This window comes from Dryobates pubescens, chromosome 11, assembly GCF_014839835.1.
Source record: "Dryobates pubescens isolate bDryPub1 chromosome 11, bDryPub1.pri, whole genome shotgun sequence".
In the NCBI taxonomy this organism is placed as follows: Eukaryota; Metazoa; Chordata; class Aves; order Piciformes; family Picidae; genus Dryobates; species Dryobates pubescens.
In genome coordinates, this window is record NC_071622.1 from 651,168 (window position 1) to 677,924 (window position 26,757).

General features: G+C 63.4%; 5 protein-coding genes across 5 annotated transcripts in view; 1 reads left to right on the forward strand and 4 right to left on the reverse strand.

The window, feature by feature from the left end:
* Positions 1 to 1,431, reverse strand: part of LOC104298219 (myomegalin) — a 28,528-nt gene extending 27,097 nt beyond the window's left edge. Inside the window, exon 1 of the mRNA XM_054164929.1 lies at positions 13 to 1,431. Coding sequence (XP_054020904.1) covers positions 13 to 1,140 — 1,128 coding nt within the window. The 5' untranslated portion in view covers positions 1,141 to 1,431. The remainder of the gene's footprint in view (positions 1 to 12) is intronic.
* A 1,528-nt stretch (positions 1,432 to 2,959) lies between these two features.
* On the reverse strand, positions 2,960 to 11,791 carry LOC128897555 (uncharacterized). Its single transcript, XM_054165489.1, has 8 exons — positions 11,650 to 11,791; positions 10,814 to 11,063; positions 9,301 to 9,447; positions 5,543 to 5,598; positions 5,146 to 5,318; positions 4,625 to 4,735; positions 4,085 to 4,161; positions 2,960 to 3,112 (listed from the first exon to the last, which is right to left on the reverse strand). The coding sequence occupies exons 1-8, from the start codon at positions 11,789 to 11,791 to the stop codon at positions 3,022 to 3,024; spliced, it is 1,047 nt and encodes a 348-aa protein (XP_054021464.1). The 3' UTR covers positions 2,960 to 3,021.
* Positions 11,792 to 12,420: 629 nt separating this feature from the next.
* PHGDH (phosphoglycerate dehydrogenase) lies at positions 12,421 to 16,545 on the forward strand. Its single transcript, XM_054165184.1, has 12 exons — positions 12,421 to 12,592; positions 13,420 to 13,571; positions 13,735 to 13,800; positions 13,883 to 13,937; positions 14,054 to 14,152; positions 14,239 to 14,371; positions 14,451 to 14,599; positions 14,812 to 14,964; positions 15,075 to 15,207; positions 15,444 to 15,571; positions 15,733 to 15,961; positions 16,248 to 16,545. Exons 1-12 carry the CDS (start codon positions 12,455 to 12,457, stop codon positions 16,400 to 16,402), a joined length of 1,590 nt encoding a protein of 529 aa, XP_054021159.1. The 5' UTR covers positions 12,421 to 12,454; the 3' UTR covers positions 16,403 to 16,545.
* A 717-nt stretch (positions 16,546 to 17,262) lies between these two features.
* Positions 17,263 to 20,440, reverse strand: HMGCS2 (3-hydroxy-3-methylglutaryl-CoA synthase 2). Its single transcript, XM_054165235.1, has 9 exons — positions 20,304 to 20,440; positions 19,631 to 20,070; positions 19,234 to 19,359; positions 18,787 to 18,951; positions 18,548 to 18,716; positions 18,292 to 18,462; positions 17,702 to 17,808; positions 17,469 to 17,594; positions 17,263 to 17,388 (listed from the first exon to the last, which is right to left on the reverse strand). Exons 1-9 carry the CDS (start codon positions 20,414 to 20,416, stop codon positions 17,282 to 17,284), a joined length of 1,524 nt encoding a protein of 507 aa, XP_054021210.1. The 5' UTR covers positions 20,417 to 20,440; the 3' UTR covers positions 17,263 to 17,281.
* A 2,548-nt stretch (positions 20,441 to 22,988) lies between these two features.
* On the reverse strand, positions 22,989 to 23,913 carry REG4 (regenerating family member 4). Its single transcript, XM_009898262.2, has 5 exons — positions 23,850 to 23,913; positions 23,650 to 23,747; positions 23,430 to 23,567; positions 23,245 to 23,350; positions 22,989 to 23,089 (listed from the first exon to the last, which is right to left on the reverse strand). Exons 1-5 carry the CDS (start codon positions 23,911 to 23,913, stop codon positions 23,016 to 23,018), a joined length of 480 nt encoding a protein of 159 aa, XP_009896564.2. The 3' UTR covers positions 22,989 to 23,015.
* Between the last annotated feature and the right edge of the window lie 2,844 nt (positions 23,914 to 26,757).

A 26,757-nucleotide genomic window follows, 5' to 3' on the forward strand; every position in this document is an offset into this window, starting at 1 on the left:
TGTGACCTCTACCTGTACCCGCAGCGGCACATAATCCTCACACAGGTCATCCCACAGCTCCTGCAGCTCAGAAAGCTCCAGGGAAAGACCCAAAGGAGCTCTGGAAAAGGATTTTCTGTCTGCGTTCAGGAAGGCAGGACCGGCACTGCCATCTGCCAAGTCATGGCTGAGCCTGCGAGGAGGCAAGCTGGACTTCACAGGAACAGGCAGCCTGCTGCCTCGGGGGCTCTGAAGGGGTTTGTAGTCCAAACTCTTGATCAAGCTGAGGGCCAGCTCCAGCCTGGTTCCGCTCAGGGAAGAGCTTGGGGTCATGCGGTCCTCTGAAAAGTCATCACATTTCCCACTCCCCTTCACCCCCTTATCTCCATCGTCCTCTTTCTGCTGCGGAGGGCTTGTCTCCACAGTGGTGTCCAGGGACTCCACGGAGGACACGGGCGTGCCTTCCTCCATGCTCTCCCCGTCCACTGGCGCTCTGGCAGCGGCAGACTCCGTCAGGTCGCACACGGACGACTCCTCGTTGCCCATGCTGACTGACCACCGGCTGGACAAGCCACAGGAGATGCTTCTGGCCACCTTCCGCGGCACTTTGCAAATGGCTTCGTAGTCAGCATCAGCCACCCGCAGCGCGGCACAGCCCCGGCAGCGCCGCGGGCGACCGCTGGCTCCCTCCGGAGCGTGGCAGCTGTGCGGCTCCAAGCCGTGCTCCTCTTGCTCGGTCCAATACTCATACCCAGAATAGGCGAAGTCCTCCTGGAGAAGGGCAGCGTACCGCACGTCGGGCAGGCTAGAGAGGTCCACGGTGCCGTCCCCGGCTCTGTCGTCCGTGCCGGAGTCGTCGTTGTTCCTGCGGTACATGCTGGCGATGCAGAACTTGAGGCGGTCCTTCTCCAGCAGCAGCTTCTGCAGGCGCTCGATGGAGAGGGCCTCGATGCGGGCGATGACGGTGTCGAACCTGTAGATGCGGTCCAGCATGAAGGCACACTTGCTGCAGGCGAACTCGGACCTGCCATCGCGGCACAGCTCCCTGCCCAGGACGTGGGACAGCAGCACCTGGAGGTTCAGCTTGGCCGCCGTGTGGAAGATCCATCGCCGCTGGTTGCCGCACAGCTCTCGGGCGCAGATCCGGCAGGTCTCCTTCATCCTCCCTCCCCACCGGCGCCCAAACCGAGTCCAGGGGCTTCTCGAAAGAGCTTCCCGGGGCCTCCTCTAACGCTCACTCAGCATACCTCCCAGGGTAGGGCTCCCTCAAGCCCCGAGCCCGCGGACATGTCTGACGCCACCGATCAGCACCGCGTCTGGGGAGGGTGCCGGAGCGGACCGCGGGCGCTACAGGCACATCCCCCCGCGCAGCATCGCCTCCACCTCTCGCCCCAGCTGCCGGGGCTGCCCCCGCTTCACTGCCAGCCTCTCCTTACAGCTGCCGCAACTCCGAGGCTGTCCCCTCTCTCCCCGCTGCGCTGCTTGCCCGGGGCTGCGCTGCTTGCCCGGGGCTGCCCTGCTTGCCCGCGGCTGCCCCTCACCCCGGGCTGCCCCCTACCCTACAGGCCCCGCCGCTGCGCGCTGCTGGGGATGCTCCTGCCACGGCGGCGCCCGGCTTCTGGCTCAGATTTCAAGATGGCGGCGGCCGCCGGCCCCTCACGCATGCGCGCAGCCGCGGTGCCTGCCGGGACTCGTAGTCGCCGCGGCGGGAGCCACGCATGCGCACTGCCTGCGGCGGCGCGCCCTCGGCTCCGGGGAGCTGGCGCAGTGCCGGCGCCAGCGACGGTGACAGCGTGGGGCCGGTGCCAGAGACAGCCCCAATGCCGGCGCCTCCCGAGTGCTGCTCGCCGTGGCAGTGCCTGTTGCCAGTACCAGGACCTCGCCCCAGTGCCAGCTCTACATTCCAGTCCCAAAGCCAGTGCCAATACCCAGGTCCTGTGCCCATCCCTAGCGACAACGTCCCCCACCCGTGACCGTGCCATGTCCCACTCTCAGTGCCAGTCCCAGTGCTCAGCCTCAGCAGGCAGTGCTGGAGGGGTATGTCCCTGAAGCAAAGATCACCAGCACCCACACACGTTCCAGTACCTGCACTGCACCCCGTGCCACCCAGCAGGCACACAGCGGAGTTCCCCACCCAGACCAACACACTGATGGCCCAAGGCTGCCGGGAACAGCTCTGGGCTGCCAACACTCTGCATGGGTAGAGCCACGCAGCTGCCAGGAACATGCTGCTCTGATCCCTCACAGCCCCAGAATCTCACCTGGCACCGTGCCAGGCTGCTGGAGGTATTTTAAGACCTGGGATTTAAATGGCAGATGGGTGCAGGCGGCACCAACATCCCCAGAAGGACTGCACAGGCTGGTGGCCTCTCCCTCGATCTCGCTCACGAGGTCCCCCCCGTGCCCATGCTCCCACCCCAGCACCACGGCACAGCTGTGCAAACACCCAGCGCCACCAGGCTGGATGTGACACAGCCATGGCCGCAGCCCCAGAAGGGGTCGGGGTGACAAATGGTAGCGGAGGCCTGTGCAGGTGCAGCTCCCCGGGGTGGCAGGCTGGACTCCCCACACGCTCGCCCACCCACCTGCAGCCCCGTGGCCAGGGGCTCTTCCAGGCGCTGCTGCAGGTCACACTTCTCAGCTGACAGAGTTTCCACCAGCTGCTTGCTGGCAGCCAGCTCTTGGGTCAGCTCCTCGATTCTCCTGAGAGGGAGGGAAGGGCAGGGGATGCTCAGGCACTGGGATGGACTCGGGATGGCAGTGGGGACAGCTGCAGGGGGAGCAATCTCTGGGACAGGCCGGAGCAGCCTCCAAGGTGGTGTCCCTTCCCACAACAGCCCAGCTTTCTCCCCGTAAGGTGAGCCTACCACCACCCTGGATGCCCACAGCCCCACACAGCACAAGCCCATTGGTAGCCCCCAAGGACCAGCATAGGGCACAGGCTGGCAGCATAGAGAAGACAGGTCCTGGTCACTCACCTCTGGGCCACAGCAGTGCAGTTGTCATCGTTCCTGTCCTCCTTCTTCATCCTTGCAGCTTCCTTCAGCTTCCCTGCCAATTCCTGGCACCGCTCTGCCTCGGCCCTGGCCAGCGCTGTGGCCTGCTCGGCCTCATTCCGTGCCAGCCTGGCCTCCTGCACACAGAGGAGGTGAGCACACAGGCACCAGTGCCCAGCCCTCCTCAGCCCCCACCGCCCTAAGCTCACCTCCTGCAGGAGCTGGATCTTATTCTCCAGGAGCTTGTAGACATGCTCTGACTCCTGCTGCCGCTCCTCATACTGCTGCAGGAGAGCTGCCTGGCTGTGGGTAGCCTGGTTCCCTGCAGCCACCCTGCCAGGCACAGCACCACACGGCACAGTATGGCATAGCACGACAGCATGGTGTGGCACAGCACAGCATGCCACAGCACAGCATGCCACAGCAGGGTATTGCATCGCACATGATGTGGAATGGCACTGCATGCCACGGCACAGCACACCACAGCATGGCATGGTGTATGGCATGGCACATGACATGGCATGACTTGGCAGGGCACAGTGTGGCACAGTATGGCACAGCATGGCCTCCCTTTGAGGTGGCCTGTCCCCACCTTAAACCAGCTGGGCTGTGGAGCCATGCCACCCTGGGTGGCCCCAGCCCAGTTTCCCCCATGCCATGGGTGTTGTTTCTGCAGGACCCTGTGCCAGGCATACCGTAACGTCACAGCAATGCTGCCCTGGGGACATGGATCCCCGATGGCACCAGGTCCTTCTCAGGTTCTGAACCACCAAAGCAGTCCCCATACACTCCCCAAACCAATGCCTCCCTGGCTGTTGTGTCCCTAGCCCCTTTGCCCAGTGGTGCCCTGCTGTGGGACACCCATGCCATGAGCCCTGGGCACAGCACTGCCCTCCCCGACCAAACAGGTGCTACCCTTTATTTTTGGCTGGCACCAGGGCTGTAAGAGGAGCCCTGCAGGTGCCCATCCCCACTGCAAATCCCTCTGCTGCCTGCTGTGGGCAGGGTGCAGGCAGACAACTCCATCCCCTGTGCCCAAGCAAGTGTTACACAGGGTGTGCAGGTGCCCGCTTCGCCCCGGGGCGAGAGGCTGGCCCGGCCCCACTCACCATTTGTTATCCAGGGCTTGTTGCTTCTCCTGCAGCTCCCGCTTCAGGCTCTCCACTTCCACCTTGAGCTCGATGTTCTGCGGGGCAGGAGGGAGGTGGGAAGGATGCCCTCATGCTTGCCCAGACCCCCCAGCAACACTGCCCACCGGAATGCATCAGAGGTGGCATGAGGTGTCCCAACTCGCAGCAGGGCTTTGGGTGCTCCTGGCACTGGGTGGCACGGGTGGTATTTTAGCCCACCAGCACGGGGATGGTGTGTACTCATTCTATCTGTCTGCACCCAAACTGGCACTGCCACCCACTCCAGGCACCCCACTGGGCTGGGAACTCACTCCCCCGACTCCCTTTCCATGCCTGTCAAAGGCAGCAACCGCTAACCTCCTGCACAGCAGCTCCCCCAGCACCAGAGCCGTGCCTGATGCCCTCCTTGGCATCCCCACCGGTGGCACCCCCGTGGTCCCATCCTGCCCCCAACAAAGGGAGAGCCCTGGGAAAGAAACCCCCACCGGGCACCCTTCTCTGTGCCCCGCGGGCGCTCACCCGCCGGTAGACATCATCCCGGCTGCCCTCGCCCTTCTGCTGGACGCGCTCTTCCAGGAAGTAAATGCGGAGCTTGAGGCTGAAATTCTCCTTCTTGAGGTCGTTGAGGTGCTGGGAGAGCGTGCGGTACCCGTTAGCCATGGCCGGCGCTCCATGGGGGGCGCATCCCGGCACCCCTCACATGGTGCCGCTGGCCACACGCTCCTGCCCGTGCCGCAGCTCCCGTCGCCGGCCCCGACGCGGCCCCTTTCCTTTTTTCTCTCGCCTCTCGCAGCTATTTGAGGAATCGCCGGAGCAGGGCCGGGCGGGCGGTGAAACCCGAGCCCCGGCAGCCCCCGCACGGGAGGGCGGCGAGGGGGAGCGCGGTGCCCGGGGGGGAGAGCCCCCACTCCCTGTCCCATCGCCGCCTGCCCCACGCCCCCCTCCTGCCTTCTGCACCCCGCTGGGGCACCCAGGGAGTCTGACATATGTCCTGCAAGCGCACCCAGTGCTGCTGGGGGTGCCATGGAGGGGGTCCTCACCTGCTCGAAATCCCGCAGGGTCTGCGACTGGGCAAGGGGACCCATCTCTAGGTCCCGGAGCAGACAAGTTTGTGCAAAGGGGCCAGCGTGAGCTCCGCGGGGGCCATGGGACCCTCCTGGCCTGGCCGACACAGGGTCTTCATCACCCTCACCCCACAGATTGTCTTGGGAAGCTGGGAGAGAGCGAGGGGGAGCAGCATTGAGAAGAGCGAAGCTCCACGCACCTCCCGCCTCCAAGGTGTCACCGGGAGGGACCCCGGGACACCTCGGGGCCCGGGGAGCAGCTGGCTGTCCCCTGGGGTTAATGCATGCTGCTGGGGGGCTAAGCACCAGCACATCACCCTGGCCAGGGGACCAGAACGTGTTGGGGTACCGGGAGGCTCGCGGGGTGTCTTACCCGCCATGCAGCTGGCTCCGGGGAGCACGGCCGGGCCGCCGCTGCTGCAGGGGTCCCTGTGGAGAGGAGCACAAGGCCATGCCGTGTATGGCAGCCCCAGGGGCACAGCGGGGGCCGTGCGTGTGCGGGGATGTCTGCGTGTGTGCTCCCGCGGGCGTCTGCTCTAAGTGCTCAGGCACCGGGCCCCAGGGGCCGTGCAGATGGTTGTGCCCCCCGAGGCGCACTTTAGACCCATTAGCAGCCCCGCCAGGGCCACCTGAGCCCCTGCATCGCGGGGAGGGGGTCTGGGTGCTGGCATCGAGCAGGGGCTGCATAAGGCAGGGCTGTCCCCAGCCGCTCTCCAAGGGGCCCCATGCCTCCATGGCATCACAGCTCAGCAGCTCCCCACCGCAGCTGCAGTCAGGTTTATTTTGAGCTGAGACACATGAGTCATGCCATGATTTAAAAGAAAGAGAAAGGAGGAAACAACCCACGGGGAGAATAAAATTAACAAATAAAATTAAAACCAAACCAAACAAAAACCTCACAGATACTTCCCCCTCCCCCCTTTAAAATAAATTAGAGTATCTGTTTTCTAATCTCAGCGTGGCAAGGTTTTGGTGGAGTCTCATGAGCAGGGAGGTGGGTGCTGGCTCCCAGCACCAGAATGGGCACAGTGCCCTGCCCACATGCATGAGGCTGAACCCAAACAGCCAGTCAGGGACAGCACATTCCTGTGGCACAGGACATGGCCATGGGGCCACGTGCCCAGAGCCAGGCACACCACACCAGCACCTGGCAGGCAGGGGGCATAGAATACATAGAATATACATAGAATAAACCAGGTTGGAAGAGACCTTCAAGATCACCGTGTCCAACCCATCAACCAATCCAACACCACCTAAACAACTAACCCATGGCACCAAGCACCCCATCAAGTCTCCTCCTGAACACCTCCAGTGATGGGGACTCCACCACCTCCCCAGGCAGCCCATTCCAATGGGCAATCACTCTCTGTGTGGAACTTTTTCCTAACATCCAACCTGAACCTCCCCTGGCACAGCCTGAGACTGTGTCCTCATGGCACTGTCGCCATGGGAGGGAGCAAGGGGAGGCAGCCACAGGGCTCTATGGCCCCTGCAATTCAACACGAGGAGAAACTGAGGCAGACCAGTGCTGGCCAGCCACGGCCTTGCACCCTGCTAGGCACCAAAACCAGCATGACACCCAGAACACCCAGAGGTGCAGTGCCTAGGGGCACAGTACCCAGCAGCATGATTCCCAGAGGCACAGTAACCAGAAGCATGGTGCCTGAGGAGACCAAGTACCCAGAGGCTCGGCAGCCCGGGAGGCACGTGTGACACCTCAGGGGGACCGGTACCCAGGCGTGCAACAGAGACAAAACATCTAGGGAGCCATGACACCAAGGCTCGAGGTGCACAGGGATGCACTCGAGATACTCCAGGGAGCCCAGACCCAGGGGCACACCATCCTCAGGCATGAGATATCCCATCAGGCAAAACACCCAAAGAAGAACAGTACCCAGTGACACAACATCCAAGGAGGCATGACACCCAGAAGCACCATGCCTGGAGACACAACAGTGAAGGAGGCAGGCAGCCAAATGCCTGAGACCCAAGGAGAGGCAAACCCCAGAGGCACAATCCCCACAGACACAGAACAGTACCCGAGAGGGGTTGGGGCACAACACCTGCAGTACCACAGGAGGCACAACGCCCCAGGAGGTGCAATGCATGGAGGGCTGACCCCCAGAGATGAGGGTGACCAACCCCCGTGCCTCCAGCACCACGGAGGCTCCTCATGGCCACGCTGAGGCAGGGCCAGCCCAGCGTCACGGCTGGCTGCAGGCTCTGAGGTGAGCAAACAGAGCACTCGGTGCCCCCCATCCCAGCCAGCACCCCAACACCTAGACTGGGAGCCCTGTGACAGGCCCTGGGGACCCTGGGACCAGCGGGAGCCCTGGGCTCTGCCGTGGCCACGGCCAGCTGGGAAGGACGGGGGCTCCCCCCTCCTTGTCCATGTGCCCAACACTGGGAATCTGTGTTCTGAGAAGGGGAGGCTGCTGCCAAAACAAGAGCCCTTTCATGCCACCCATGTCACCCCCGGGCATGGAGCAGGGCCCCCAGCACTGCGTGGAACCAGAGTGGGGCACAGACCCGGCACTCCCCCCACCCCCCCCCCATGCTGGGCAGCACTTCCCACCCCCATGTACCTTCAAGCCCTGGCACGAGGTGTGCCAGGCGGCCCTGACTCAGAGCACCCACTGACTCAGAGCAGCTCCACAGCACTGCACCGGGGCCACTGTGGCCTTCTGCTGGCACCAGCACCCCAGCAGAGGGGAGAACACAGAGGTGACTGCCAGGGCCGTGGCACATTGGCTGCAGGAGAGCAGCCATTACCCCACACAACAGCATCCCCAGAGTGCCCAGCACCGCTCAGAACATTGAAGGCAACTCACCGCTTCCTGCCGCGGGATCACCTTTCGTGGACAGACAGATTGACAGAGGGATGGATGCAGCCCCCCCGCCCTGTACTCGGCCACAGCCACTCCAGGTGCTAGCTACTATCTCCAGGCTGGCAGAAAGGTGATGGTGAGGGCCGGGCAAGGCCAGGGCGAGCACAGAATCTCAGCGCTGGGGCCAGGATGCCGAGCGTGTCACAGCCTGGCTCCCCTCTGACTCGTCGGCACAACTGTTTCAGCGGGGGCTGAGTCTCACCGCGGGGGAGGTGGAGCCGGGGGGCAGCCGGCCACAGCCCGGGCGGCTGCCTGTGCGCCTGTGCGTGTGTGCACAGCACACAGCTTGGCCACCCACCGACCACCCGCACACCAGGCATGGCAACAAGGCCTACATTGAATGCAGCAGGACAGGGGGAGCGGGGGTCGGGCATCACCCACACTCCCGGGGAGGCCGGTTCCCGGCGCTGCACCACAGGCGAGGCAACCAGCACGGCTCCCAGAACCCAGCAGCGCTGGCTGGGTGCAGGGACAAATGGTGTGGCTGGCAGCTCAGGGTGGAATTTGGGGTGGGCAGAGCCAGAGGAAGAGCAGGAAGGGTGGGAGTGGGACTGAAGAGATGAGACAAGCCAAGCTGCCCACACCAACCCCCCTAACCACAGACCTTTCCCCAGGGCCACCCTTGGCCCAGCACCTCGCAGCAACCCCCACCTGCCTCATGCCCTGAGGGCAATCCAGTACTGGTTCCAGTGCCATTCCAGCCCCACAGGACCATAGCTTGGCACAGCACATGCTGCCCTGGCACCCCCGGGTCCCCATGGCACAGGGTAGCAAATAGCCGCATGCCCCTGGGGATGGACAAGGGGCCTCTGTTCCTTTCCTGCACCCTGGCAGCTCCTCCCTTCCTGGATGCCCAGCAGCTCTCCTGGGCTTGCCCAGCAAGCCACCAGCTCACCTGGAAGCAGGATGCCCCACAGCCAAACTAGCAACCGCGGGACCCTGTCAGCGGGCAGGGGACACCCACGACCCATGAAGATGGGGCTTGGGACAGGCAGCATCAGGTCCCAGGCAGCCCCAGGAAGCGCACTCTCATCCCGGCCGCATCCCGGCCGCATCCGGCCGCATCCCGGCAGCACTGATACCGGTTGGTATCTGGGCCTCGAACTGCCGCGGCATCATCACCTCCCAGCGTGGGCATACGCAGCCCCAGTGCGTGTCCCGGGCACACAGACATCACGACCCGCATCACCTACGGACACAGGCACCCGCGGATGACACACGCACGCACGGACGCGCTCCTCACCTCCCCCGGGGGGCTCGCATTCTGCACCGCCGGGCACCGCCGCCCCGGGCCGGGCAGCCGCGGGCCGGGCACCGGCGGCACCGGGCAGAGCCGGCGGGTCTCCGCAGACGCTGCCGGGTCGACCCAGCGTGCGCCGAGGAGGCGTCTCTGCGGCACCGGCCGGCTCCGCCTGCCGCTGCATCCCCTCCTCCTCTTCCCTGCCTCCATCGTGCATCCATCCCTGCCTCCCTCCATCCTTCTTTCCCTTCCTTCTCTCCCTCTGACCGTCCATCCTTCCTTCTTCGCTCTCTCCCTCCCTCACTCCATCCGCTCCCTCCTTCCACCCTCTCTCCCTGCTCCCTCTCTCCATTCCCCACTTCGTCTCCTCAGTCCCCCACACCCGGCAGCCACCTCCGGTGCCAAACCTCCACTGCCTCTAGCTCCCTCTGTGCTGAGCCCCAGTCCTTTCCCACCCTTCAGTTCCCCAGGAACAATCTCTAATCCCTCTCTCCCCACTCTCCACCTCCTTCCCAATCCTTCTGTCAACTTCTCAGGCAACCCCAAAAGATCCCAGATTAGACAAGGTTCTCCATGACACCCTCAGCAATCCATCCTGACAGCCTAGTTATCCCCAGTCAGTCCTCCCTGCCACCTGGGTCTTCCTCGGATGCCTCAATCCAAATCTGACATCTCCAATCCCTTTTGTCATCCCTAGAACTCCATGAGTCCTTCAAGCACCCTTCAGCCCCCAAACACCCTTGCTTGCTCTCTAATCCTTCACAATTTCCCAGGACATCCCTATCAGCCTCTAACTGCCCTTGAGCACCTACAACCCCAGCCTGACAACCTCAGTTTCCCCCACTCTTGCCATTTCCCATCCCAACTCTGATAACCCCAGTCCCCCATGACACCCCCCCCTAGTTCCTTGCCCTGCATGGTAGCCCAACCTTGTTACTGCCTCTGCCCTCCCCTCCAGTTCCACTCACTCTGCAGGGTCTGCACTCCACTACTCCTCATTTCCTGTCCCCACTCTCCACTCTGCATCCCTCTCATCCACTTACCCTGGCCCCTCAGCCAGCTGTCACCCATTAAGCCCCCCAGCCTGCCACCAAACAGACCCCGGTTCTAAGGGGGTCGGCAGCGGGGTGCCATATCCCCATAACCCCACACACCATCCCACTCGTGGGTCATCAGCCTCCACAGCCCGCGTTCCTTAGACACCCATTCCACTGACCCTGACAGCCCTGGGGTCCCCCCCAGCCCGAGAAGCCCTTCCTCAGGACACAGGCAGGGACCAGAGCCAAGTCTCTGTGTCTGGCTCCCGCGGAGGGCCAAGAGCGGGAGGACATGCCCATGCCTGCAGCTGCCTCACCCTGCTGGCACCCCCCGGACCCCAGCAGCCCCCCAGCGAGGACAGGAGTGCCGCGGCTGTTCCTCCGGTGCTGCTCCCCAGGAGAGGGCACCAGCCCGCCAGGAAAAGACGGCAAGAATGTCACCGCCGCCGCCGCGGCTTGCCCGCGGGTGGCCTCCTTACAAGTGGGACACAGGCGTGGGAGAAGGGCCACGGATATGTATGGAGGCTTTGGGCAAGTCCAGGAGGTGCTTCCGTGGAGGGCAGGCTGCCAGCGTGACCGGTCCGCGGGTGCCTTGAGCAATGTCCCAATAGTTAACAGAGGCCAGAGCCAGCAGCAGGGCTGTCCCAGGGGGCTGCAGGCTGCGGGGCTGTCCCGCACTCGCGGCGTGTCCCACGGTATTGGCGTTCCCAGCCCACACCGCAGGTGAGGCTGCGGAGAGGGAGTCCTGTCCCGGTCCCTCGGTCACACAGCCCCACTGGGGGTCTGCTTCAAGATTTCACCAGCCGCTGCCCTTGACCACGGCTCTCCCCCTGTGCTGACTGCCCTGGACTTTCCCCACTCTGGCGTCACGGTTGTTCTCTGGCCGTGGCTGCAGGGTAGGAAGCACCAAGGTGTATGCAGTGCCAGGGTGAGCACCACACCAAGGTGTATGCAGTGCCAGGGTGAGCACCACACCAAGGTGTATGCAGTGCCAGGGTGAGCACAGCGCTGGACTCTTCCATCTCAGCCGTGCTGCTCACAGTGAGGGTATCCATCCTGGCCACTTCCATTGCTTGATCTCTACTGGATTTAACACCCTCAATGGCTACCTCGCATGGGGCAGTTCAGGCCAATCCCTGCTGCTTGAAGCACACACAGCCCTTGGAAGGGCTCAGTCCCCTCAGGATTCATCTTGGGAGCACCATCATGTCCCTGCTTCCCTCTCCCAGCACACAGAAAGTGATGGGGAATGGACAGGACCTGAGGACTGTGAGGGTTTAGCCCCACGAGCAAATGGGCATTGTCCATCCCTCACCATCCACCACGGTGGGCTGTGCCATGGGGTCCCCACACCATCCCCTCTTGAGGGACAGCACTTTCCCCCAGGAGGTCACCGAGATGGCCATGTGGCTCTTGCCCGTGGAGGGCGTTTGCTGGGCGGCTCCTGTGCACCCCATGTCATTGGGAGCCGGTGGTCAGGGCTGGACCTGTGTCCTGGGGCCCTTATCAGGGGCATTGCTCAACAGCAGTGTCGGGGGTGGGCAGGGGCCATGGCACTGCCCCACCTCTGGGCTGAGTGGTCCAGGAAACCCCCAGTCATGGGCGAGCTTGGGGGTGGGGGGGACATGCCCGAGCTCGCCATGGGTTGGTGGCCGAGCTGGTCCCCTGCCAGTGGCGCCCCCAGCCTTTGCGGGGAGCCACCCGCACCACCGTGGCTGCTACCAGCACTCCCCTCCCAGCGCCGGGCTTCGGTGAGCGGACAGGGAAACTGAGGCACGGCAGCGCTGCAGGAACCCTGGCCCGGGTACAGCGGGGTCCCGCTGGGACAGCCCCTCCCCTTTCTCTGGGGCTGCTGGGGGCCCGGCTCCGTTCCCCTCCGCCTCCTCCCTCCGGGGGGGTGGGGGGGGTGGGGGCCCGGGCGGGCTGGGGCGGGGAGGGGAAGGGAAAGAGGTGGGATTATGGAGACGGGACCCAATGAGCCCGGCAAACGTGCCCCGGTCGCAGCTCTTTTAGCGCGGCGGAGGGGCGGCAGCAGCCTCCCGACAGCTTGCAGAGGGAGCCGACACCCCCGGCCCGTCCAGTCCCGGCCCGGCCCGTCCAGTCCCGGCCCGGCCCCCGCCATGGCGCTGGGCAAACTGCAGAAGGTGCTGATCAGTGACAGCCTGGACCCCTGCTGCAGGGAGATCCTGCAGGCTGGCGGCCTCCGGGTGCAGGAGAAGCCCGGACTGACCAAGGAGGAGCTGCTGCGGGAGATCAAGGTGAGAGCGGCCGGGCTGCACCCACGCGTGGGTCTCGGTGCGGGTGGGCACAGTCGGGGTTCGGCTGGCCCGGTTGGCAGCGGGCGCCCCTCACGCAGGGGATCTGGTCCCCGCCTCCCGTCTGATGCAAGAGCTCGTCCGGTTTCACGCACGGCGGATCCAAGCCCCTGGCTGTCCCCAAAGCCACCCCCCGCCGAGAACACCAGCCCCGGCCCTGGACCCACCCCCCGTGAGTGATTTTGTGTCAGCAATAGTGCGGCCAGCAGGCCTGGGGCAGTGATTGTCTGCCGGTACTCGGCACTGGCGAAGCCACACCTCGAACAGTGGCTTCAGGTTTGAGCCCCTCACTGCCCGGAGGACACCGAAGTGCTGGAGCAGGTCCAAAGAACAGCAAAGCTGGAGAAGGGTCTGGAGAACAAGTCCTGTGAGGAGTGTCTGAGGGAGCTGGGGCTGTTTAGCCTGGAGGAAAGGAGGCTCTGGGGACATCTTACCACTCTGCAACTACCTGAAAGGAGGTTGCAGCAAGATGGGTGTTGGTTGCTCCTCCTGAGTAGCAGGCTGTAAGGCAAGAGCAAACAGCCTCAAAGCTGCACCAGAGGAAGTTCAGATTTGCCATTAGGAAACACTTCTTCACCGAAAGGGTTGTCAAGCCCTGGAACAGGCTGCCCAGGGAAGGGCTGGAGTCACTGTCCCAGCGGTAGTTAGAAGACAGATAGATGTGGCACCTGGGGGCGTGGGCTAGTGGCACACTTGGCAGTATTAGGTTAACTCGGTGGCCTTACAGGGCGCTGCCAACCTAAACAGTGCTGTGGTTCTGTCGCCCCCAGGACTGCGATGGGCTCATTGTCCGCTCAGCCACCAAAGTCACGGCTGAAGTGCTGCAGGCGGCAGAGAGGCTGCAGGTGGTGGGCAGAGCAGGCACCGGCGTGGACAATGTGGACGTGGAGGCAGCCACCAGGAGGGGTGTCCTGGTCATGAAGTAAGAGCAGGAGCATAGGGGACATCCCTGCCTGCACTGCTGGGGAGACAGGGGAGGCTGCAGCAGGGTGCTCTCATCACCCATGCGGGGCTCCATTCTCATGGGGTGCAGATCCCCATCAGGCTGGAGCTGGCACAGCAGTGACTCCACTTTTCATCCCCAGCACACCCACTGGGAACAGCCTCAGCGCCGCCGAGCTCACCTGTGGCATGATCCTGTGCTTGGCCAGGTGAGTGTGGGGGCAGGATAGGGAGGTGGATGTGTGCCCCACGGCCCTCTGCCCCCACGCTGACCACAACCTCCTCTTGCAGGCAGATCCCTCAGGCAGCTGCCTCCATGAAGGAGGGCAAGTGGGACCGTAAGAAGGTAGGGGCAGGTGCAGCGTCCCGAGCAGGACGGGGTGGTGGTGCAGCATGCCGAGCAGCACGGGGTGGCGGTGCCCAGGGGGGGTGCTGTGGCTCACTCTCTGCCTTGCACTCTAGTACATGGGCATGGAGCTGAACGGGAAGACGCTGGCTGTGCTGGGGCTGGGGCGCATCGGCAGGGAGGTGGCCACCCGCATGCAGGCTTTCGGCATGAAGGTAAGGAGCAAAGTGGAGCAGGGACCCCCTGGCCTGGCCATAAGCACTGTGCCAGGCTGCAGGAGTGAGATCCTGCTCTGCCTCAGACCATAGGCTACGACCCCATCATCACCCCCGAAGTCTCGGCCACGTTCGGTGTGGAGCAGCTGCCGCTGGAGCAGATCTGGCCCCGCTGTGACTTCATCACAGTCCACACCCCGCTGCTGCCCTCCACCACCGGTACGGGCTGGGCCCTGGTGAAAAGGGGCTTGAGGGGAGCTGGAGCAGCCCTGCGTTGCTCACAGCATTCCTTCTGCAGGGCTCCTGAATGACAGCACCTTCGCCAAGTGCCGCCGTGGCGTGCAGGTGGTGAACTGTGCCCGCGGTGGCATCGTGGATGAGGGCGCACTGCTGCGGGCACTACGCTCAGGGCAGTGTGGTGGAGCCGCCCTGGATGTCTTCACAGAGGTGAGCAGGGCCATGGGGACCCCCCGAGCTTGGCTTCAGTTCTGTGTCACCTTAACTGCTCAAACCAGAGCAGCCTGGCAAACCTGTGGGACCAGGACCGGGCACAGGCCTAGCCCAGCTCCCCTTCTTGCAAGGTGGGGAGGGGGCAAATGCCCCCCATGGCTGCCAGGTGGGGGCCAGGGGCTGATGGTGGGTTGCATCTGTGTTGGCAGGAGCCTCCAAAGGACCGTGAGCTGGTGAACCACCCCAATGTCATAAGCTGCCCACACCTGGGTGCCAGCACGCGGGAGGCACAGAGCCGCTGCGGCAAGGAGATCGCCCTGCAGATCGTGGACATGGCCACAGGGAAGGGGCTGGCTGGTGTGGTGAGTTCCTCTGTGCCTCAGTTTCCCTGTCTGTAAAACATGGGTGCATGGGGAGCAGCCCTGTGCACCTGCTGGTGGGTTCTCAGTGCTTGCCCTGCTCTTCTTCGCAGGTCAATGGTCAGGCTCTCAGCAAGGCTTTCTCACCCCAGACCAAGCCCTGGATTGCCCTGGCCAAGGCCCTGGGCACAGTGCTACGCACAGTGGGCAAGCAAGCACAGGGCACTGTGCAGGTCTGCAGCCTAGGTGAGCTGGGTGTGCCCTGTGCCTGGGTGCAGGGTGGGCAGTGCAACAGGGTGCATGGGAACCCACTGGGCTGGGGGGATGGGGGAGTGGGGGGATGGGTGGGTGCATGGATGTGTAGAAGAATGAGAATAGGGGTGGGGGTGGGTAGACCAGCCTCGGGCTGGCTGCTTCAGCCCTGTGCTGGTTACTCTGCTGCTGGCACATCCACCCCATCCTTCCTCCTCCCTGCACCCCAGGGCCACCCCTGCAGGACTCTGGGAGCTACCTGACACCTGCGGTGGCTGCGGGCATGCTGGCTGGAGGGGCACAGAAGGAGGTGACCCTGGTGAATGCCCTGCTGCTGGCCCAAGAGGCTGGGCTGAAGGTGTGTGGACAGCTGGGGCTCTGCACATCAGCCCAAAACAGAGAGACCCTGTCCTGGTAGCAGCTCTGGGGACAGCCCCTGGGTTGTTCTCCCAGGACATCCCTTTCCTGCACCCTGCCACTTGCAGACCCTGGGGGCTGAGTGTCTGCATCTCTCTGCAGGTCACCACCACTCACAGTGACGTGGCCCTGGCACCCGACAGCAGCGTGGGCTCGCTGCAGGTGTCCCTGCAGGGCACCTCGCTCCGGGCAGCAGGCTCAGTGCAGGGCAGCACCCCTGTGCTGCAGGAGATCAACGGAGCCACCTTCAAGCAGCCAGCCCCCCTGCAGGGCCCCATCCTCATCTACAGAGCCAAAGCCTCCGAGCCCAGCACCCTGCCTGCCCTTGCTGGTGAGGTCCTCACATCACACCTGAGCTGAGTGGGACAGGGCAGGGGGTCCTCACATCCACCCTGAAGCAGCAGGGAGAGAGCAGCTGTTGCATGGAGAGATAGGGAGAGGGAAGGACACAATTTGGGCAGAGTTTTAGAGGCTTAGAACAAAGGACTTGGGGTGAGGGAAAAGAGACAACATCATAAACTTTTTGAGGGGTGTTGGGGTGGGCACAGCCTTGACAGCCACTGGCTGCTGGGGGAGGGAGGCAGCCTGCTGTCCCTAACCCCTTTCTTCCTCTCCAGGGCTGCTGGGGAAGGCAGGGGTCCATCTCCAGTCCTATCACAGCTCCAGCCCAGTGGCAGGGGAGCAGTGGAGTGTTGTGGGGCTTTCAGGGCCCCTGTCTGACCTTGGGGAGCTGAAGCCACGCATCACGGAGGCCTTCCAGCTCCTGGTGTAAAACCTGACTGCCAGCGAGGACTCTCCTCCCAGCTGCAGCACCTGAACAACTTCCCAGGCCAGGGGACCATTGGACAGGGCTGGTCCCAGGCCCCATGCAGGGCTTGGGCTGGCCCCGTGCTCAATAAAGGGTCCAGGAGAAGAGTGTGAAGTGCCTGTGTCTGTGGTCCCTTGTTCTCAACGCCAAAGCTCTTACAGGCTCTATCCCTCCTGCCCCCCTGCCCCACTGCTGTTTGCCCAAGGGTGCAAAGGTCTCTGTGACTGCTGCAAACCTGCCAAGGTCGCCCCTGCTTGTGATCCTGTTCTAGGACACAGCCCAGGGAGCAGGCAGAGCTCCAAGAGGGGCTGAGCCCTCCTCTGAACACCCATGTCACCTGCCCCCTCCTCCCCCCAGGGTTTTCCCATGGAGGGGGATCTCGCTTCACTGGCCTCATGAGGAAAACAGCATCTTGCCCCTCGCAGAGTGGGGTTCACTTGGCTCCTCCAAAATGCCAGGGCATGCTCCCAGCCTGGAGAAATGGCTACTGAGGCACACAGCAGCAGGAAGGATGCCCACAGGACAAATCCCATAAGGGACTGTGATGCAGCCCCACAGTGGTTGAGGGAAGGGCCCTGAGGTGAGAGGCGACCACTCATGAGCAGGAGTCAGAGCCAGGCTGCTGCCCCTTCTCATCCAGGCCTTTATTTGCCGCCGCTGCCCAGCTCTGCACAGAAAGCACCACAGCCTCTGCCAGCTCGGGGGCCTGAAGGGCCACTGGCTGCTTCCCAGACGCCCAAGGTGAGGTTTCCCACAGAGGCCAGTCCCGGGTTTCAGGGTGAGCAAGGATGCTGGTGGGGAGGAGAGCATCCCCCTCCCCAGGGCTCACTGCTCTGGTCCCGTCTAGATGGGCTTCCTGGCATATTCCCGGCGGTACTTGGCATCCACCCGTGTCAGGTACCAGGTGCCAGGGAAGAGATCCGCCTGGGAGCCGTGGGGAGCGTGGTTGGCTGTAGGGAGGGAGTGTTGATGCTCAGTGGGCCCCTGGGGTGGCAGCGGGTGGGGGTCACATCCCCCTGGCCCCACTCACCCAGGTGGTGTGTCTCCTCCCGCCGCTTCATGATCTCGGCGAAGTCCTGCGGGGCCACTCGCTTGCGAGCGTCCAGGCGAGCCGGCAGGTCGGCCAGGCTGGAGATCAGCTTGTCCAGGGCTGAGCCTGCCGGTGGGGACCCACCCGGGTGAGATGGCCCTTGCCAGCAGCCCCCGCTCCCTAGCCCCGAGCTTCCCTCCCCTCCCGGCCCCCGCTCCCACGCCGAGGCTCACCCGGGGCCGCGTCCTGCGAGACGCGCAGGGAGAACATGCTGGCGGCCAGCCCCGAGCCGTAGGAGAAGGCACCGATCCGGGAGCCAGCCAGCTCCCGTGCTGAGGACCTGCAGCGAGACGTTAGGGGGTCAGAGGAGGCTGCGGAGCTGGGGTAGGGGGCAGCCTCCTGCCCCGCTGCAGACAGGGGTCCTGGGACTCGGGGCCGTGTTGCCGAGCACGCGTGGCCCGGGCGTGTGCTACGGCTGGGGAGCCCCGGGAGGACAAGCTCACGTCCTGCCCTGGTGCTTGACCATTCCCATGGCTCCTTTGCCGCAGGGTCTGCCGTTCTGCTGGGCACGACAAGAGAGGTTTTATCCTCCTGGCATTGACAGAAGGGCTTTATGTGCCAGCCCAGCTCCAGAAACTGGGATGGAAAGGCTGGCAGGGAGCCAGCACAGAGCAGGGTACATCCATGCTGGGGATTTTGTGAAACAAATGCCTCTGGGGTGGGATGATGAATGCTGGCACCTGCCTCCCCAGCCCGCCCAGGGACTGCTCTGCCAGAAATGACCTCCCCCAGCTCCCCCAGGTCAGCTTTCCAGAGGACTCACTGTGCCAGGAGGGAGGCCAGGCAGCCGTACATGGAGGGTGTGTACATGTTGCCGTTGCGGGAGGAGAGGAGCAAGGAGGGTTTGGTCTTCTGGTTGAAGATGTCCTGGCTGGCTGCCTGGAATGCCTTCTCCACCTCCTTACTGGTGTAGGTGTCCTCCAGCTTCAGGCCACTGCACAAAGAGAGGCTGTCCTGAGCCCCACACGGGCACATCTCTGGCCAGGCTGAGGGCCAGGGGGCACAGCACGGGGACCCACCGGAAGGACTGCAGCCCCTTGTAGAGCCCGGTGGCGGTGTCAGGGTTGGGAGCGGCCAGGAAGTCGTTCAGCAGCAGCCGCCCCACCGACTTCTGCACCAGCTTGCAGAAGGGGGTGTGGAAGATGATGTACTTGAAGTCTTCGAGGGTAAAGGGCCGCTGGATGCCAGCTGGGAGGCAAGGTGAGGCTGTCAGCATCTGGTGGGATGGCACAGGCACCCTGGAGGTGCCACCACTTACCCTGCTGCCACTGGCTCTCTGCCTTGCGGCGGTACACAGCGTAGCAGCGGTCCAGCGCCCGCAGGTAGCACTGGATGGAGAGCTGCCCGTCCACCACAGGGTACTCAGAGGACAGGTCAGGCTTGTAGAAGTCATAGGCATGTTCCATGTGGGTTCCCCGCAGGCCTGTGGGCACAGGGACACCCAGCTGCCAGGGAGTCTCTTGGGGTCCCAGTTGGATGGAAAGCACCCATGGGTGCTGCCACCCATGCCAGCTCCACCTCCAGCAGCCTCCCTGGCTCACTCTGCGGTGCTCGCAGGGAAGTGGTCAGAGCTGAGCAGCCACAGGGGCTATCAGAACCACTGCTGCTGGATCTCAGCAGCTCTGTCCGGGTCTGGGACGTGGATGTGCAGCCCCAGGGACAGCACCCCTCAAGCCCACCAGCCCCAGGGTCTCATGATGCTGACCTCTCTCCAGCACCAGTGGGGCGTTGGGTCCCACCAGCATGGCAATGGCACCAGCACCTCCTGTGGGCCGAGCGTTCCCCGTGGCGTAGACGGCGATGTCCCCGCACACCACCACGGCGTAGCGACCTGGGGGAGGACAGAGAGGCTGGCGGGGGGGCATCAGCAGGCAGCAGCCTCCATCCCTTGGCTCTCTCCTCCCATCCACATGCTGTCAGGTGTCACAGCCAAGGCAGGCAATGAACGGGGACGAAGGGGCAGCAGTGCCCTTTGAGGCTTGCTGGAACATCTTTGGGTTTCAGGCCACCTCCTGCCTCCTTCTCCCATCCCACGGCAGCCACTCACAACATCCAGCCCCACGATCTCCACACCGCAGCCCCTGCCCAGGCCCACCACCCACCGTCCCAGGCACTGGACTCCACCCAGGAGGCCGCGTTGAAGAGCGAGGCCGTGCCCCCGTAGCAGGCGTTGGTGGTGTCGATGCCCTCCACGTCGGTGTTGCCCGAGTCCCGGAACAGCTGCATGAGGACGGTCTTGACAGCCTTGGACTTATCGATGACGGTCTCGGTGCCCACCTCCAGGCGGCCGATGGCATCCCAGGAGAGGCGCCCGCGCTCCACCAGCCGCTGCACCACCGTCAGGCACAGGGAGTTGATGTCTTCGTGGGCAGCACAGAAGCCCATCTGCTTCTGGCCCAAGCCCCGCGTGTACTTGCCGGCCTCCACGCCGTCGAACCGCTCCAGCTCCTCCTGCTCCACGTACTGGGCAGGGAAGTACACCTCCAGCGCCAGGATGCCCACATCCTTGGGCCAGCTGCCTGTCGTGGCGCTGCTGGAGAGGCTGCGGAGCAGAGGGAGCAGCAACGGTCCCACGGTGGCCCCGAGCTTCTGGGACAGGTGGTGGCCCCAGGGGGATGCCACCAGCGAGCACCCCAAATCCCTGCCAATTGCCCGTGCCCAGCAACACCCAGCAAGGAGAGCGTCCCCTTCTCCAGCAAGGTTTACAAGCACTGCCAGCTCCCAGAGCCCTCCCTGGCTATGCCTCCACCCCTCCCCATCCCTGTGGGTGCTCACCATGCCCTCTGCACAGCCATGGGCTGCTGGGCTTCCCAGAGTGCCTGCTCTGGTCCTGGCAGCACCCTCCTTGTCCCCCAGCAGCGCATGGCACGACCAACCAAACGCAGCATCCTCGCCCTGGCCGCTGCACAGACGGAGGGACAGGCAGCAGGACAGGCAGCAGGACAGGCAGCAGGACAGGCAGCAGGACAGGCAGCAGGGTGGGCTTTGCACGGTGCTTTTATAAACTTGGAGGGCAGCACGGCACAGCCCTCCTGGCCCTTATCAACACCGATTCCCAGCGCTCAAAGGTCACCCAGCGCCAGCCAACACGACAGGGACAGCAGAACCGGCGCTGGCTCTGGAGAGGGAAGCTGCAAGACGTCTCTGTCCTGTGCACCAGAGCCTGGGAATGTGCTCAGCTGGAGCCAGGCCTGATGGGCTCTCCTGCAACCCCAGCCCCCCGCAGCGGCGGCAGCAGCAGCAGCAGCTCCAGCACCCACAGCTTGCCGGCAGGGCTGTGGTCAGTGCTTGGTGTGCAAGGTGCTCTGCGGCCTCCCCGACTGCCCCCGTGGTCCTGGAGAGGGAACAGAGTGTGGCCAGAGTCTGCACCATCTGTGCTGCCTGGGACATGATTCACCTCTAGCACATGCTGCAGCTCCAGGAGGGAAAACCACCATGACCTAGGTGAGGGCAGAGCTACCTTCAAAGCAGCAGAGCAAACAGCCACGTGGTGCCTGTGGCAAGAGTGCAGTGACACCAGGAGGGACCTTTGGTCCAAACTCTGTTGTCAACATAGCCACAGGGCAGCACTGCGGCTCCTGGAGAGCCTCTGCGCCCAGTGAGGCACCCATCCCCTGACCCTAACCCCTCTCATAGCCTCTGACATGTGCAGTTGTCCCTCTGAAACGTGAGACTGGGGGTCCAGCTTCCACCCCCTCCAGGCAGCCTTAACGGCCCCTGCCCTATTGGCTCCTCAATCTCAAACCTGGACCCTGCAAAACAGGGAGGGAGGAGAAAGGGCAATGGCTCAAACAGGTTAGCTGGCTTGTTAATGCCTCTTCCAGGACAGGCTCCTGCTCTGCCCCCCTGCCACCTTCACCTTCCCAAAGCAGCTCCTGCTCCCTCTACGCTATCCTCCCCCCTGCCCAAACAGCTCCTGCTCCACCACCACCATTCCTGCACCCATCCCAGAGCTGGGGGCAAGACCCTCACCAGCCAAGGCAGCACCCAGAGGAGCTCAGCCCCAGCCAGCACCCGTGGGGGGGATTGGAGGAGTCAGCAATCATTGCCCTAACAACCGGGGGGCCACCAGGCCCCCCGGCCTTTGGAGTCACCACCACCACACCCAGTGTGCCCCAGGGGCACTCACCAGGGAGGAGAGGAGGATCCTCAGCCCCGAGGGGCTCAGCTTGGGGCTGCTGCCCCTCCTGGCAGGGATTAAATAGGGGAGTGGGTGGGGAGGGCCAAGTGGCCACACCTGGGATAGGAGGAGACTGCAACAGAGCCCAGGTGCTCTGGGATTTGAGGGGGAAAAGGGGAAATGGGGTAGGTGAGGTGGTGGTGAAGGGAGTGGATTCTAAAATAACTTCATTTTCCATCAACCTTCCACAATGCACAACTGCAGCTCATGGTTTGCTTTGCCTCCATGCAAAAGGAACAGACCCACCAATGCTTCATAAAACAAAGCACCACAGTGGCTCTCATCATCGTGCTTGGCAGGAAAACCTGTGCTGTCCAGATCAAGACAGCAAGTTTTAACAGCCAATAAAGAGTTCTGCAAGAGCTTTTTCCCTGCATACCTGCAGACACCTCCAGGATGATTGGGGACTGGAGCAGTGCCCTGCGGGGAGAGGCTGAGAGACCTGGGGCTGGTTGGTCTGGAGAGGAGAGGACAGAGGGGATCTGGTGGATGTTTGTAGATGTCTGAGGGCTGGGGGTCAAGGGGGAGGGCACAGGCTCTGCTCACTTGCACCCTGTGATGGGAAGGGGGGCAATGGATGGAAGCCGCAGCGTGCGAGGTTCCACCTCGGCATGGGGAGTGGCTTCTTCACCGGGGGGGTTGCAGAGCCCTGGAGCAGGCTCCCCGGAGAGGTTGTGGAGTCTTCTTCTCTGGAGCCTTTCAGGACCCCTCTGGATGGGTCCCTGTGTGACCTGTGCTGGATTCTATGGTCCTGCTCTGGTAGCAGGAGTGGACTGGATGATCTTCAGGGGTCCCTTCCAACCCCTAACATCCTGTGATCCCTGACCCTAACCCCTCCCCTGACCCTAGCCCCTCCCCTGACCCTAGCCCATCCCCACACTCTCACACCCATGACAGCTTCCATCCCTGCCCGCATCTGTGCCACAGGTCTCCTCCACGCCTGCACCCCAGGGACATTCTTGTCCCTGCTACCTGCACCCCAGGGACGCCTGTCCTGCTTGGCACCAGAGGGCTGGGGATGAGCAAACATCAGTGCCTGGCTGGGAGAGCCCTGCAGCTCCCGGGGGCCCACCCCCAAACGGCTCCACCAGCACTGGCAGCTCCCCAGGAGCTGGGAGACATCTGGAGAGCCACTGCAGCCCCTGCCTCTCCCTCACCCGTCCCAGCCCAAGGCCTGGCAGCAGCACCGAGCTCACACAGCGCTTGCATGCTTCTTCTTTTACAGATTTATTTGTAGGGGCTGGGGGCAGAGGGGCGGAGGCGGCAGGGGAGGAGCGCTGCCGGCGGGTGTCGCGCAGGGGCCGCGCTCATTGCGAGGGGGTGAACTTGCAGATGTAGTGATGCTTCTGGGCACAGTCTGTGCTGGACCACACGGTGAAGCCTGCCGGAGAGAGGGGCTGGGGGTTGGTGGGGGCCACGGAAAGGACAGGGCACCAGCTCTGCCTGTTGCAGTCCCCCCTAGGGCTACAGGACCCAGAGGAGGAGGAGCTGGAGGCCAGCCGGGACCAAGCCCTGGAGCGGGGTGTGGGATCTCACCGCTGAGGTGGGTCAGCACGCCGCAGGTTCCCCCTTGGGCACCGTTCCCAGCCAGCCCATTGCTGATGCTGTACTTGCTCCCACTTGCCCACTGCCAGGCCCGGCTCTGTGCAGGGAGATGGGGGTCAGAGGCGTGGCTGTGCTGCCCCTCAGCCCCCTGGCACCCCTGGCCACCCCTGCCTCACCTCCTGCCCGTAGCGCAGGCCGAGCCAGACAGGCTGCACTCGCTGGTAGTAGGAGATGGCTTTCCGCAAGGTGGCTGCTTCCTGGGGCTCCTCCACCCAAGCCAGGTGGGCATCAGCATGGCTGGCCTGGCAGTGTTTCTGCAGGGACAGCCATCAGTGCTGGGGCACCCCCAGCAGATGGGGTTCCTCAGCCACCCGCATACCCCCGAGGTATGCTTACCTCAGCCTCCTCCCAGTTCCGAGGCTGACTGAAGTACTTGAAGCAGCTGAGCTTGTAGTAGGACCAGCCCTGGGGGCAGTAGTCTATGTACCGGGCACCTGTGGAAGGAGAGCCGTGGGGAGGGGTGGGGGCCAGCCTGTATCACGGCTCCCTCCCAGCTCTGCTGTGGAAGCAGCTGGCCCCCACCTCACGGGACTCACCGGCTGGCTGCAGGAGCCCCACGCAGCCCAGCAGCAGGAGGGCAAATCTGGCTGCTGTCACCATCCTCACTGCTCCTGCAAGTGTCCCCTGCAAGAGCCCAGGGAGTCACACCACGGCCCTGGGGACAGGGGATGCCATCTGTGCCCAGAGTTTGCAAACCTGGCGTGCTGTGGACTGAACCTAGCTCCTTTCAGCTGTCTAGAGGAGACAGCAGCCCCGGGGACTATGCCTCCCTCTTCCCCTCCCTGGCACAGGTCACTGCCCCGTGCCAGCACCCCAGCCCCAGCCCACACTGGCATTGGGGTGTCCTGGCCCCACCAGTCCCAGCCTTGACAGGAAGCAACTGAGTGAGCCAAGCTGCTGTGTGGGGACATGGGGAGAGCATGGGGAGCCCGGCCCCGCCTTGGCACCAGGCTGCAGCTGCAATGGCACTGGCAAAGCCAGGGCTGGTTAGGGACTGCGTGCCCAGTAGCATTCCACCACTCCCACCCCCCAGCCCTCCCCGGGCTCCTAGCACTGCCAGCCCCAGGCCAGGGTTTGTGTGAATGAGTCACATCAGTGCTGTTCCCCTTTGTCCAGGCTAATCCCTGGGCACCAGGCTAATCCCTGGGCACCGGGTTGCTGTGCCGACTCAGCTCATCTTCCCCTCCGAGCAGCAGCAAAAGTCCACGTGGGGCTGAAAGCTGCACTGCTGCAGCCTGCTCCACCCGGCAAGGGCAGCGCTCAGCTCCCCAGGAGCTTCCAGCACCGGGACCAGCTCCTGCTTGCCCCAGGCACCCTCTAAGGGTCTCCTTCCTCACCTGCTTTCTGGAGATCAGGGGAATAACGGCTTCTCGCGGGTCCCAGAGAGGAGAGGAGCTGCCCTTTTATATGCCAGTGCTCAGCAGCAGCAGTGTTTGCCCAGCTCAGGTGATTCCCACCATAAAAATCTTATTGCTGACTCCCCCCTGTCCCCCCACTTTGCTGGAAAGCTGCCCAGATCTCTGCTCTGTTTGCACTCAGTGTTTCTCCAGTAAAGGACAGGAAGAGCCTCTCCTAGTTGGTCAATAACTGCCTGCAATTAGTGTTAATAACACAGAGAGAGATAATCTGACGGCCCAGGGCAGCCTGGCACCATGCAGGGATGCCCACTGCCCAGTCCCGGCGGAACAGGGGGCGAGCAGGGACGAGCCCGGGGTGAGGCTGCCCTGGTCTTGGCTGAAGCATCCCCGCGGTGAACGGCCAGGCCCCAGGTGCCAGCTGCCGGCACTGCCCCCGTGCCCAGGCCGGGATGGCAGCCCGCACCCTGCCCAGCTCTGCCATGCGTCACGCACACACCACCCTTGTTTGAACTGCCTGGGGATGTTTGTCAGCGGGATGCAGGAGGCTGGGATGTGGGAACAGCCTGCAGCCGGGGGCTGGCAGGTGCCATCAGATAGTGGTGGGGGTGAGCGGTCCCCACGCCCGCCAGTGACGCAGGGCTGCCCCAGGCTGCGTCCCTCCAGGAGGAAGGGGCAGGTCCCGCAGAAGCAGCCCCTGCCACCCCTGCCCCATGTTGGGTACCTGCAGCCCTGACCCTCAGGAGGCTGCTCTAGGCCCCAGCAGTCAGAGCCCTTTAGTATGGTCAGGCACAGCCTTCTCAACCAGGGTCCTCACCCCGGGGTGTCCTCCTGAACCAGTGGGAGGCAGCTGAAGCTCGTCTGCCTTCCTGCTTCGACCAGGTTGCTCTGGAGCATCACTTGGCTGGCTCCTAACATAACAAAGCAGCTTTGAAAGATCTTCCTGCTGCCTGTCCCGTGGCCTCCTGCAAAGCTGCCAGCTCCTGACCAGTGCTCTGCTGCTGCCAGCTCTAGCCCATGCCCTGTTCTCCTTCCCTCACCACTCGAAACCCTTGGAGGAGACCACTGGGTGCTACCCTGGAGGCAGCTGCTCACAGAGGATCCAGCCCTAGACCCAAGCCTCACTTCCCCCGACGTGGAAGGCTTGTAGCTGGCTGGAGCTGTTACTTCTGGCTGCCAGGCTCCAGCCACATCCCCCAGGGATCTCCCACATCTCCTCTGTGGCAGCTTTTGCTGGAACATGCAGCCTGTGAGTGCTGCTGCACCCCCAGGGAGCAGCGCCACGCCAGCGTGCAGAGGCACGGCCGGCTTTCCCCACAGGGCAGGAGGAGGATCAGACCTGTCTCCCTGGATCACACAGCTGGGATACAGCTGCTACTGCTTCCCAAGGCCTCTCAAATATGGGGCAGTTTGCTAGGCAGCCTTCAGGGCCAAAGGGTAAAGGCTTCCTGCATTCAAACACAGCTGCTGCCCACTTCCATTTCTTCTGAAAGAGACAACCTTACAGAGATCAGCTGCTCTGGCTCATGGGGAGACCCTTCAAACACAGCAGCCCCCCAGAAGACTCCCCCCTTGTTCAATGAGAAATCCTGAAAAAGTTCCCCAAAGGAGCCTGAGGCTCCTCAGTTACTTCTTGGTTAGATAAAGGATGCCTCAGCTCCCTGCCTGGCTGGTTCAGTTAAGCTAATTTGGATGCAACACCACAGGTCTCCACAAGCCCCTTGTCAGCCCAGGCAGGGGGAGAGGCTGGGGCTGTCCCCAAGGAGACACAGCTTCAAGTCCCAGCTTGAGCAGCGGCAAACTCGACATAGCTGTGCCAGAGACAGAGCAGAGCTCACTAAGCTTTGGCACAGATGCACAGCCTGTGGGAGAAGAGGGGTGAAATCTTCCTGGAGGTTTGTACTCGCCAGGCTGCCTCCACTGGACGATAAAGGAGCTGTGCTGTTTGAATATTAAACCCTTCCAACGCCCCCAGCAGCTTTATCCCTGCCAGACATCGGAATTCAGCTACAGGCTCTGTCCAAGGGCCAGCAAGAGCTGGAAGCCAGCCAGGTGAGCGCCAGTGGGGCTGGAGGCAGCAGTGGCTCCT

Bases quoted from the DNA above. Each gene is read 5' to 3' on its own strand.
- LOC128897555 (XM_054165489.1), bottom strand. From the start codon at position 11,791: ATGGGGTGCACAGGAGCCGCCCAGCAAACGCCCTCCACGGGCAAGAGC. The intron at 4,736-5,145 runs GTGAGGACCCCC...ACGCTCTCCCAG, and splicing joins CCCTGCGGGATTTCGAGCAG to CACCTCAACGACCTCAAGAA. The intron at 4,162-4,624 runs GTGAGCGCCCGC...CCTGCCCCGCAG, and splicing joins GGGATGATGTCTACCGGCGG to AACATCGAGCTCAAGGTGGA.
- PHGDH (XM_054165184.1), top strand. From the start codon at position 12,455: ATGGCGCTGGGCAAACTGCAGAAGGTGCTGATCAGTGACAGCCTGGAC. The intron at 14,153-14,238 runs GTAAGGAGCAAA...GCTCTGCCTCAG, and splicing joins TGCAGGCTTTCGGCATGAAG to ACCATAGGCTACGACCCCAT. The intron at 15,572-15,732 runs GTGTGTGGACAG...ATCTCTCTGCAG, and splicing joins CCCAAGAGGCTGGGCTGAAG to GTCACCACCACTCACAGTGA.
- HMGCS2 (XM_054165235.1), bottom strand. From the start codon at position 20,416: ATGCTGCGTTTGGTTGGTCGTGCCATGCGCTGCTGGGGGACAAGGAGG. The intron at 17,595-17,701 runs GTGAGCCTCGGC...CCCCACCGGCAG, and splicing joins CTCGCAGGACGCGGCCCCGG to GCTCAGCCCTGGACAAGCTG. The intron at 17,389-17,468 runs GTGAGTGGGGCC...CCCTCCCTACAG, and splicing joins GGAGGAGACACACCACCTGG to CCAACCACGCTCCCCACGGC.
- REG4 (XM_009898262.2), bottom strand. From the start codon at position 23,913: ATGGTGACAGCAGCCAGATTTGCCCTCCTGCTGCTGGGCTGCGTGGGG. The intron at 23,748-23,849 runs GTGAGTCCCGTG...CTCCTTCCACAG, and splicing joins GGGGCTCCTGCAGCCAGCCG to GTGCCCGGTACATAGACTAC. The intron at 23,568-23,649 runs GTAAGCATACCT...CTGTCCCTGCAG, and splicing joins GGAACTGGGAGGAGGCTGAG to AAACACTGCCAGGCCAGCCA.